Source organism: Mytilus trossulus, chromosome 14 (genome assembly GCF_036588685.1).
Source record: "Mytilus trossulus isolate FHL-02 chromosome 14, PNRI_Mtr1.1.1.hap1, whole genome shotgun sequence".
Lineage (NCBI taxonomy): Eukaryota > Metazoa > Mollusca > Bivalvia > Mytilida > Mytilidae > Mytilus > Mytilus trossulus.
In genome coordinates, this window is record NC_086386.1 from 51364522 (window position 1) to 51377744 (window position 13223).

General features: G+C 31.6%; 1 protein-coding gene and 1 long non-coding RNA gene across 2 annotated transcripts; both read left to right on the forward strand.

The window, feature by feature from the left end:
* Positions 1–1157: 1157 nt before the first annotated feature.
* Positions 1158–4692, forward strand: LOC134696384 (uncharacterized). Its single transcript, XR_010102942.1, has 4 exons — positions 1158–1252; positions 2964–3266; positions 4131–4197; positions 4637–4692. It is a non-coding gene; the product is annotated as an uncharacterized LOC134696384 (long non-coding RNA).
* A 3401-nt stretch (positions 4693–8093) lies between these two features.
* LOC134697850 (ankyrin repeat domain-containing protein 50-like) lies at positions 8094–12821 on the forward strand. The gene is made up of 3 exons (XM_063560139.1): positions 8094–8100; positions 9859–10107; positions 10651–12821. The coding sequence occupies exons 1-3, from the start codon at positions 8094–8096 to the stop codon at positions 12639–12641; spliced, it is 2247 nt and encodes a 748-aa protein (XP_063416209.1). The 3' UTR covers positions 12642–12821.
* The last annotated feature ends 402 nt before the right edge of the window (positions 12822–13223 follow it).

Below are 13223 nucleotides of genomic sequence, written 5' to 3' on the forward strand. Positions count from 1 at the left end.
AACGGATCTAAAACGGATAAAATTAATGCCAATTGAAAATTTCTTGTCAGAAATTCCAATTAAATTTCTTAAGGTTCATGAATTCTTCTTATTAATAATCGATCTTAGAATAAGGGCACATCTTCACAATCAAGCAGCTGTTAAACTTATTCAGGTCAGACACTGCCCTTTAGCGGCATTTTGAAGAACAAACCAAAACCAGTTACACAGAACTTTGACTTTGGCGGCTCACAAATCAAATACTGTTGATTCATTAATATTCGTTGGATACCAATTTTCGTGGATTTCGTGGGTACAGGAGAACCACGAATTCAAATGTTAAACGAAATATAAATTTTGTAAAGGAATGAGTGTAGACTTTGCCAAAACCCCGAAATTAAACATACACGAATATGTAAGTTTTCCTCAAACCACGAAAATTGGTACCCACGAAACTAAATGAATCAACAGTAGATTTGCTTTCACTATATTGAATGGTTTTTCAGTTTTATTTGGTAGTATTTGCATGATTTTTTATGTGATAGTTGGTTAAAAAGCTCACCAGAGCTCATGTTTTGTTTGTTATTATGTATATATATGCCGACTATAAATAAAATCTACTTACTTAATTACTTGACTAGAACATTTTCAATAGTAATGCGATTTGCATGTATTATTATTGTCGCCTTTAATTTTTTCTTATATCTTGTTTATCCGTTTTATCCGGTGGATGTACGTTCGACATCCGTTCTGTCCGTTACGTCTCCGTTACTCGTCCGTTGCATATCCGTTGCATGTCCGTTATGCATTCGTTAGGCGTCCGTTTTAGTTGGTCAGTACATCAACGGACGCCCAACGGATAACAATTTTGTCAACGGACATATTTTATTTTCATCCGTAAGACGTCCGTTCGTCTTATCCGATAAGGTGTGACCGAGGCTTTAGATGTGTCTATGTACAGGTGAACGTAGGGATTTGAAAAAATTATAACTGGTAATTGTTTTTCCTCGAGGAGTCATGTAGTGGTTAAAAAAGTTTCCTCTGATTAATTTATGTTTAATGCTTCATCTATTGTTTTACATATGCTGAAATAACCATTACCAGACTATTAACCATATATTCGCATATGATATGGACTGTCCTGTACCCTCAGAAAGACATATGAGGAGTAAGACATTTTGTACAGATTATCGCAATTACACATGCTTATTTGATGAAACCAGCAATTCTTTTAAGGAGAGCTGTTCTATTAAATTCGACTTTCAAAGACCAGGTAGGCACATTTTTTTTTATATAAAGATTCACTTGGTATATATATATTGCTACACTTTTCCCGTAATCTATGTAAATTAAATACAATGAAAAATATTAATCCACAGTATGAGACTTAATTGTAAGATAAACATGATAAATAAAATGGAGAAAACACTTTGATAATTTCGCCGAAAGTACTTGGTAAATTGGAACGACTCAATAAGGTACACTGATACATTTAACGTCTATGGAACCGTTTTTATGGACCGAGTTACGAATGTGTGTGATGCATTAATGTGTAATACCACCACTGACTGCCCCCTTTTAGTGTTAAATTTGCACTTTTCAAAAGAGTGAACATAATTTTTCTTTCTTTCAAATTAAGTAATGATTGGCGTGGGTGAAGTTTTATCCTGTCCAGTGCTATAGAAACACTTTCACATTATATTTCTTTGCCTATACGAACATAACCATCACTGGAAGTTAACCAATCAAATTTCCCCTTATTTAACCGGTGTACAAGCTTTGGTAACCATGTAGTTTCAAGTTTCCAAAATATTCTAAAGAAAATAAAATAGTGCTGAGAAATACCCAAGATATCTATTTTACTGAAAAAAATGTTCTTACAACTGTCAAATTTAAGAGAATATTTTTTCAACCTATTTTCGTATTCATCCGGATGTGCCGTACTATGATTTGGTGCTATTACACCTAAACACTGCTGTTAAAAACGCGTCTTGACATAATAATTTTAATTGATTGATATTTTATTGAAGGATTTATTGACGTGAATTGGATAGCAGGCTAAAGCATATGTGTAAAAAAAACCAGTTTACACTCGAAGGGTAAACTCAAATAACATAAACAACATATTGCATCTAGTATATATGTTACAGTGAATTTGTATAATCAGGGATTATGTAGAATCCCTGATATATTTGTGATTAAATATTATCCCTGATAATGACCAGTGATTTAACATACATGTAATCACTAAACGTTTTTTTATTATTTTACAAATTCCCTAAAATAACTTTAGATATTATCAATAATTCAAAGATGTTTGTATTATAAAATATTAAATAAAGAAAATTTAAACTAATTTTAACACGGTTTCAAAATCAACTGTAGAATCAGGTGAACAACACAGTCTCTTGAGAGCCTCCTGTTCTTGTACCTAAGATGTTGCTGGTGAAACCTTTATTTTCCTTTTTGATTTTTAATATGATTATATAAAATGAATTATTTAACTTTCATTCAATTTTTTTATAAATAAAACTAATTCATCAGTTCAGTTATGTCAGTTATAACCCCTGACATTTTTTTTCTAGTGGTTATACATAATCCCTGAATTTCTAAGAGATTATATATAATCCCTAAATTAGCCACTGATTCTGCATAAGCCCTGAAAGTTTAAGGGATTCTACATAGTCATTGATTATACAAATTCACTATAACATATATAAATTAATTACAGAAATCAAGAATGTTTCAAATGGACAAAAGCCCTATAAAATGCCAAAAATAGCCGAAGGATTCATAGCAGTAGTATATTTGTGTTCATATAACCATGGGTTGGACATTTACCCCGTACTATCGCTAGTTACACAATAATCGGATATAAATACCCAACCCATGGTTGAATGAAAAACATTCTACGGCTGCCATGAAATATTTATTTTTAAGTATTTTCTTATTTATGATGTTAATGTTATGTTAATTACCTTCAGGCTACAGAGTTACTTTGCGAACTAATATTCATGCCAAGGCTTGCCAAAATGGTCTTTATCAGCCTTTCATTTTCTACACCAACACGTCCAGTAATTGTGAGTTGCAGCGGTCATTTTGCAGCGGAGAAGGGCAAATTGTTTCAAATAATGGTTCGATAAAAACCGACAGACAATGTCGATGTAATTATGCACAGGGCTATGTGTTTGTCACCAAACCAAGAAATATATGCTCCTGTATTCCATCACTGGAAGATTGTACCTGTTATCGCAAAAAGTGTCACAAAAACCTTATTCTTTCTCCTGGTATGTATTTTATATTAACTCTATATCAACATGATTCAATTGGATACTATGGTATTATTAGCTCGCATTGCCATTTAACTTTACATATCTACCTAAATATACAGTCATGTATATACTTAATTTCTTAAAACATAAAATAGCAACTCTTTCAAAAATCAGCTTAATCATGTAAATGGTTTCCTCATTTCTGTCAAAATAAATCGACTGAGAACAAATATGTTGCAAGTCATATGTTTATATTTGATTGATACGTATAGATTACATGGCATTTTTCATATCAGACCCTTTATCGGCCCTAGGTCATGATATCGGCCCAAGAGCCGCAGGCTCGAGGGATTATATCATGAACGAGGGCCGATAAAGGGTCTGATATGAAAAATGACATGTAATGATCTTTTTATCATATACTTCAGCAGAAGAAATACAGACAAGAACTATTGATTAAAAGTTTTTTTAATTTAATTGTTTTTATTGATATTACAAGCATTTTTTTTTATCTTGTCACAACATATATTTGCTCCTCAACTATTTGGTGAAAAGTATTAAATCACTTGCGGTTTTCCGCACTGTTTTGTCGTTTACGAACAAATTTCCGGAAATGCACGAAGTTGCATGTGACAAACGTCACGGAAATGAACGGAAAGGCATGCGATCACATTCCGGAAGCAATCAATAAAGGTCCCTTTATCAGCCCGCTGATGAAATTCTGAGAAATCTGTTCAATAAACCTAGCAAACCTTTAATAGCCTTTTAATATTTTTAATGTTATTGAACTGTAAAATTTTAGTAATATTTCATACAAGTATATGATAAATTAAAATATTCGTCAATATAAACTAGCTTATATATATTGTTATCTTGTAGATTACATATGTATTGACCAATTCAGTTGGTCCGGAAAATTAAATTGCTCATCTATTTCAGATTCACGGTAAGACAGCATTTATTTTTTTTGTTAAGAGAGAGTATGATTTTCAGGAATTTAAACATTGAAGTATGACTTTTTTAATTTTCAATGGTTTACTTTTGAAAAGTGTTGTGTTTTTTCTTTTTATTTAATCAAGGATTTTCTTCACTTAATCGGAATAAAATTGTCTCTCTTTATATCATTTTGTGTGATTATATTCTAGAGAGTATAACTTCTTTTTGGTAGCAGACCACTTATGTATAATTTATTTTTTATATTATTAAATCTTTTTTTTTAATAGCTCAGTCTATATTATTATTGAACAGGGTAGTGTTGTTTGTCTATCGATTGAATTGGTTTTAGTCATGGTTCTGTATTGTTATTTTTTTACAATGACTTTTGATTGACCCCTTTGTATAAAACTCTCTTTTTTCACTTCTAATTACATATCTTTATGTCACAGGATACCTACAATCACTGTTTCAAAAAAACCCGTTCATACACAGGAAGATAAGACAGGCAAGTACATTTGAGAAGAATTTACTATTTGATGGTTTAATAGATGCATCATGAATGTTTAATGTTGGTACAAGTAGACGATAAAGGACTTACGAATCATTGTGGATGATACAATTTTCCATTAAAAGAAACATATATAAAGGAGAAGGTCCGGTTAGGACTCATTTTGGCCTCAAATTTCAGTTTCATCTGACGAAAGATTTTGACCACTTTTTAAACACTTATGTGTCTATTTCACTTGATTCAATTAATTAATGTGAACGATTTTAACTGATTTAGTCATTAAAAACGGTCCGATTCAAGCTCAAATATGAAAAATCTCTCAAATCTGCCAAAAAACGACACTTTTCAGAAGGTTTTTGTCAAAAACGAAAGTGGCCGCATCCGTGTTCATCCACAACCTTTATATATGTTATGTATTATCATGAAATACAACTTACATTTCAATATTAAGGATGAACACGAATGCGGCCACTTTCGTTTTACACGGAAACCGTCTAAAATTTTACTAAAATGATAGAATTTTGTAGTTTTCCGTAATTTAGCATGACATAATAGTGCTACAACCCGATATATGTGCATTGTATTGTCAAAAACTGCCCATATTTATGAAGCAGAACCATTTAACTGTCCAATAAATAACTAAAAGTTTACATTTTACCAATTTTGTAAAACTGTTATTTTTTGGGGCCAAAAAGGGGTCTTACCGGACCTACTCCTTTACATTGTAAAACGTTTCTTTTTGTTTTCTCAAATCATGAAATAAATTTATATTATGTCAAACGAATTGTTCCACACAAACATAAAAGTTTGAATGTCCCTCTGATTTATGTTGTGTCTCTTTTATGGTAAGAATATATTTACAAGTCCGTACATGCAACGTTAAAATGCCGGCTCATCAAGTTCTTCGAAAGAAGTGGTCATTAGATTAACCATAAAATATATACGCATTGCAAAAAGGTTGTCACAAGAATCAGGCAACTTCTCACTCGTGCAGTGAAATAAATAATATGGGAATTCCAAAGTAAAAAAATAGCTAAATCTTGATCTTTCTCTGAAAATATTTGTATTCAATACTTTGTTTATTCAACCCTTTATACCACCATTCCACATATTAAATTTGATCAATCGTAAAAAAACAACACCATCGGGAATGCTTTTCAGTTTAAACGGTTACAAACGCTATACATGTATTGCTTGAGGAAACCACACCCTCATATTTTGTTTCTAGTGAACGAAAAGGTTAAACATGTTACACCAACATGACCGAGAAACAAATGATCACAGGATTTCATCTTGAAAACATACGTGTTAAATTTGCAGGTAGACTTTAACAACAAACTATCGCCATTCATTTGGAGACGAACTGTGAACCTCTCTTTGTCGACCTCTACTTGTTTTGATAGCAGTCGGAATAAGTTTAGGAATTTGTCAAAAATAAGATCAAAGAAGCCGGATAACTTTGATATCACATTCAGATATATTTATGATGTTCTAACCTTTCACAATTCCAACTTTTCTGATTGGGTTCCGTCATTGTACATTCTTGGACTAGAAATTGAAGAAACCAATGTCTAGGTTCACTTTTTGGTGGGGTTCGTGTTGCATAGTCTTTATTTTTCTACTTCGTGTTTGTTTACTATTTTTTGTCTCTTAAAGTTTGTCTTTTCTTTTAGCCATGGCGTTGTCAGTTTGTTTTTGATTAATGAAATTGAAATAAACTCATATATACCAGGATTGAAATTTTATATTTACGCCAGACGAGCGTTTCGTCTACAAAAGACTCATCAATGACGCTCGAATATAAAAAGGTTAAACAGTGAGAATGTCCCGTTTAAACTTATTCAGTACTTGCATTTATGACATTAGAGACGATTTTAATATTTAAGGTGGTATGGGCATCTAATAGAATTAAAAATGATAGAATTTGTTTATACTGTGCTAACCGTAGTTCTAATTGATTAGATATAGTTGTGACAAAATGAATCATTTTGTATGGACTATACAGGAAAACACATGATCATGTGACTAGAAACTTAACCAAATGATAGAATTGTAAAACATAAAACCAATAGCTTTTAGAAAAAACTTTGATAATTTCAAAGGAAAATATAGAATTACTGTACGTGAAAAATGCACTATTTTAGAGGTACCTCTCCTTAAAATGCCAATTTTAAAAAACATTACTAATCAAGCAACAAAGATATAATAATAATAATAGAATTTATAAGACTTAGTCTAATAATTGTTTTCCTTTAAATGTATAGCTACATTGATTTATATAGGAATGCATGCACCAAGTCAGATATATGATAAGTGATTTAAACTTGGTGTTTGAGCTGTTAATTTTACCCCTTGATAAGAGACTGTCCGTTTTGAATTTCCCTCCAGTTCTGTTTGGCTGTTTAAATTTAACAAATATTATGGGTCCATTAAAACTGCCTAAAACAAGCGCTCTCCACTTATTAACGATTGTACACCTGAAAATACTTGCTATATTTCTGATTTGAATAGACATTCATCAACAACAAATTACACATTATCAAAAATAGCATAGTACAACTGCTAATATATTTTGATACACGTACATTTTATATTTCAGATTTTTCAAGAGAAAACCCAAGATCTGTTCCAAACGCTATACTACTAACATGTGCAACAGTTTTTTCTATCAGCTTAATTATCATTATACTAATATCAGATAAGTGTTCAGGTATTTATCTTTTTTTTTATTTTTTATCTGTACAAGATCTTCAATAAAAAAAAATTAATGTAAACATAAAACCCAAAATATATTTGCAATACTCCGTCATTTCTTAGTCAAGTATATGGTTAATGGATGATTCGTTTTCTTTTTTATCGTTTACTGATGGCACATTATGTCCACTTTACAACAATTTAAAGGCTTTCACCTTTGTTTACACTCTATTCAGACTACATACAATGTATGTACTAGCCATTGTTTAATTCAGTATTTTACCAGTCCACTAGATTTTTGAATTTACTGTGTTTTAAATTTCTTGCACCTTTCACTTTTATATATTTTAACAAAACGTCAAGTACAAAAATGTAAATGTACTATCAAACAAACAATGAAAGACAAAACAAAACAAATAATAAAAAAAAATGACAAGAACTTTATATGAAGTTTTGTCCAAAGTGAGGACCGTTTTTTATTATTGGATACACCAAATGCATGAACAAAAATAAAGATAAAGTGACTACAATGTAACATGTTACGTATTGCACCTATATATATATATATATATATATATCGACTAACGATTAGTCTGATTGTAGACACACGATTAAATGAAGCACAATGCGTAATCCCATTCAAAAACAACTCCTGCGAAGAAAAAGAAAATGTGGAATTAGGAAAGAAGGAACAACAAACCGAAATGAAAGGTAATAAAATTTCAACATATATTATTAATAAATTGATAACATATTAAAGCGGTCGGCCCTTTTTTACATTTGATTTTTACAAAAACAAGGAACAGTAAGTAAGATCTTGAATAAAATATGCATATATAAAGAGATAGAGAAGTTGTTGGTCATGTTTTTATGACTACTCATTTTGGTAATTAAATAATTCATTGTATTTCTATACGGCGACTTTTTTGTACAAATACATAATATTTTAAGGTGTTATTCAATGTTTTCTTCAATACAAACATTTCAAATGAGATAATTCTTGTAATTTCAAGTGTACAAGATCAATTTTGTTTGTTTCAAATAAGAGAGCTCTGAGACTAAAATTTTCATTTCATTTCCTGTAAGAACAACATTACATAACCTTGTCATATTTTGCTAAAAAAAAATTTAGGACTTTAAATCTCATGAATCTATTGCATAAAACATGTAATATTAGTTACTTAATGGTATATTTCTCTGTTGATTGAAAACGGCATGCAATCTTTAATTTTTATTTTTTACAACATTTATTTTCTGGTGGAGAATTGTCATTCCTGAAATAAAACTGCGTTCCCTTATTTCTATATTAACTAATGTTTTCTTGACAAATTGTAATGATTTGGTATACATGTATGATAAAATGCATAAATTGTAAAGCCTTATCACCTATTTCTAATATTATATAATAGTCAATGCGTTGGCATATCTATTTAGTAGTTCTTTAAAATTAGTGGAATTTACTTGATAATCTGTATTTTCCACTGTTATTGGATGAAAATATAGCGTACGCCAAAATTTACTTCCATGAGTTGGAGACTACTGACATTCATTCAAAACTGTTTAGAAGTTCCGAATCAATCAAATCTATGATGTACGAGAGGCAGCTGTTCATTAAAACACATACAAAATACCGTTTAGTTCGTTTTCCGTAATTATTTTAATGATGTTTGAGTTAACTTACATAATTCAAGAATTCAAGCTAGACATGGTTGTGCTAAGTGTTAATAATGAAAATTAATGACACAATATAAACATTCAGAATTGCCTACGGAAATTTTGAACATAATGTATTAAAGATTTAAAAAAAGTTTAGATCTCACAAATATGTTTAACCCCGCCACATTTTTGCGCCTGGCCCAAGTCAGGAGCCTCTGGCCTTTGTTAGTCTTGTATTATTTTAATCTTAGTTTCTTGTGTACAATTTGGAAATTAGTATGGCGTTCATTATCACTGAACTAGTATTTATTTGTTTAGGGGCCAGCTGAAGGACGCCTCCGGGTGCGGGAATCGCTACATTGAAGACCTGTTGGTGACCTTCTGCTGTTGTTTTTTTATTTGGTCGGGTTGTTGTCTCTTTGACACATTCCCCATTTCCATTCTCAATTTTATACTGTACAATGCGTCCTTATAAAAATGAGGCCTGAAAATTTCAAGGGTCTATTAGACAAAAGTTAACGAATTGCATGTGGACTAATTCTTAATTATAGAGTACATTGTTGTACATTGTGTTTCCTTTGTCACAAAAAAAAAATGTCAAAAAATGTCTCATTTCCGTATCTGAACTAAATTGCTATTTCAGTTTTGATATGTTGTCGTGAACTCCCTGCTGATTTTTCTTTATTTCAAAACTGTCCTTAGTTTATGGATATCATTTCAAAATTTGACAAGATACATTTATTTCAAGCCAAAAATCATATACTAAATGTTATCTTAAAGTCATTTTAAACCTTTATGAATATATATTTGTAGATCTAAATACTCACGTTGAAGAAAAAGCAGAATCGGAAAACAAGTCAAAGTCATACTTAGAAAATGACATCATGGCTAAGGTCGAAAATATGCTGGCATCTAAAAATTGTGTTCTTTTGTGGGGAAAGCCAGGATGTGGTAAATCGGCTTCACTCAACTACATTGCCATGTATTTACAAAACAAGTTTGAATATAAATATGTCCATTGCCGTGATCCTTCTGATATATGTAAACAACAGTATGAAACAGGTAAATTTGCATTGGTTTTTGATGACATTTGTGGAAGATTTGTATTATCATATGAAGTATTTCTAATGTGGTCACGACAGAAAAAAAAGATTGAAAGAATACTACAGAATGGTAACGTGAAACTGTTAATGGGTTGTTCCAGTGTCGTGTTCATGACCGAGACCCTACAAAAGTTCAATCTTTTTAGTGAAAGCGCAATTCATTTACCTATACCCAACGTATTGCTCAGTAATATTCACATGGTTGTAAAGGACCTGCAACAATTTAAAGGATGTTTGCCCTTGCGAGAAGAGATTGAGCACTCAAATTCATCATGTGTAAGCGAATTAAATGAACTCCGTGTATCTAATCTGTCAGCATTTTATAGTCTTTTCATATGTATACTTAAAAAAGGGATTATTGACGAAGGTGTATTGACAAGTGAGTACTCTCATTTTTTCAATACAATTAGTAGAAATATATGTAATGCGTTCAGTATTGAAATTTCGCGTAGACAGTTTTTTGATAATTTATTTTTCTTAATGAACACATTTATTTCAAAAGAGAAGAGTTTGTTTTCAATTAAAGAGGCCGCTATGTTTGAAGCTCTGGCTGTCTATTTTGGAGATGAGTTACAACAAGTATTCATAGAATATGCGGACCCGGAAATTATAACACAACACTGCATTCTTAAAACATGCTCTACAATCGCAGAACATGAAATGTTCTTTGTAGAGGTGAATGAAGAAAATGAAAAGTTGTTTTTCCATCGTATAGGAAAACTAATTTTAAGTGGAAACATCCGCATTGTATTTTCTGGCCGTCAAATGAAGTTACCATTATATCAGCAGAAGTTAGCAAACTATTTTGAACAGCTTGGCTCAGATTCGGTAAAACAAATTTCTCGTTCAAAGTGCAAATTCGAAAATGAAACTACATTTACATTAGCAGGTCGTTACGAATGCGCCAGTCTACTCAAACTATTCTTTGAATGCGACGATAATTTAAATCAAGAAAGTTATGACCATTTCAAAAGCGCATGTGAATCCAATAACATCCCGTTTGTTAAATTACTGTTACGAAAAGGAATTGATATCAACAATCACACCTCTGATGGGTGCACTTTCCTACATATTGCAATAAAAAATGGATTTTGGAGATTGATAAGCATTCTCATTTGTGAAAATGCTGATGTAAATTGTACAGACACACGTGGAAATACGGCATTGATTGAAGCGTGTAAAAAAGAAGACGAAGCAGTTATTTCCCTCCTTTTGATAAGCGGAGCTGATATTAACAAGTCAAATCTAGACTGCCAAACACCTTTGATGATAGCTACAAGTAAAGGAAAAAACAGAATAGTCGATGTTCTAATTATGAATGAGGCCGACGTAAACATTGTTGATGCTTTTGGATGTTCATGCTTAATGCATTCAATAAAGTCGGAACAACAAAATATTGGAATAATTAAGACTCTTTTAGAAGCGGGTGTAGATCTGAATATAGCATCTGTAGACGGAAATACAGCTTTATTAATAGCCATACAAGAGCAACAAACAGATATTGTGAACATTTTAACTTCCTACGTAACCAAAGCTAGATCTGAGCGACATGCAGACACAATTAGAAATACTTCAACTGTAGATATTACAAATAAATGTAACAATCTCAAAGTCACTCCTCTGATATGTGCGTGCGAATTACGAAATTCTGAATTTGATGTTGTTGAAGATTTACTGTTTATGGGAGCAATTGTAAATTGTTCTGATCACAAAGACAGAACGCCGCTTATAGTAGCATTAGAAAATAATGATAATGATCTTGTTGATATTTTGGTGAAGCATGGTGCAAATTTCAACTTTCCAGGTGATAAAAGAACAACACCTCTACATGAAATGTGCAAGATCAACCATTTTAATAATGTGCAACTTCTTATTTCAAAAGGCAGTAATTTTGAAATTGTCGATAGAAACAGCATGACTCCACTCATGATAGCAAGTAAATATGGTCATATTGATATAACTCAAGTTCTTATTAAAGCAGGTGCGAATATAAATAGTGTCGACCTGAATGGGATGACTTCCCTAATGTTAGCGTGCATGGGAGGATTCAACAATATGATTAATGTGCTTATAGAAAATGGAGCAGATATAAATAGATCCGACCACAATGACTGGACACCTCTTTTGGCATATGCGAACTCTCAACATGATAATCCAGAAATAATTAATTTTCTTATTAAAAAAGGGGCGAATTCAAATGCATTGACGAAAGATAAAGTGTCAAGTCTTATGATGGCTTCGTTTCGTGGACATCTTAATATAGTTAAACAATTGATTAAACTTCGGATGGATGTAAACCATCCAGACGTTTACGGAAAGACGGCAATATTTTCAGCGTGTTTGAGTGGGAACGTAGATATAGTCCGTACCTTAATTGATAATGGAGCTGACACTTTGGTATCTGACAAAAATGGAGATACTGTTTTCACATTTGCAAAAAAAAACAAATTATCAGCAATAGTTGATTTTTTATCATCATTTTCAGAAGTTTAGTAAAATGCATACCGTTATAGATTTTACATGTTAGGGTTAAATCATACCCTTGTAAGTGGTGAACAACGGGCACGATTGTTTTTCGTTTTAAACAAAATTTTGATCGGACAGTTAATATTAAAATCTTAATTCATTTATTTTTTCCAAACCATGGCTAACTATTGCTTCCTATAATGTACACGCATGACTTGTTTTTATTGACGACAGTTGTTTATAATGTTTGTTAATTTTAGATGTTCTTTGGTTAATTGTCATTTCATTTAAAATACCACATATTCCTTTTCCTTCAGCCTTTTTAATATTCCTGAAACAATCTCGAAACTTTCAATAATTATTATTGTAAGTGAAAATGTTTTATGTATGTTCAGACCTTTATTCCTCACTAATGCATTTGACATAAGTTTGAAAATTAAGGAATGAAGAGGTCATGGTCTTCGGATTTTGTGGTTGTTCGTAAGTGTATCTTGTTTGTGTTTGTGTTAGGGACGCTACATTAGTGTTTTGGTGCAAACCGATGGCAGTAGGTTCTTAAAATTGAACACTTGAACACTTAAGTATGAAAAAAAGAAATATGTATTTGTT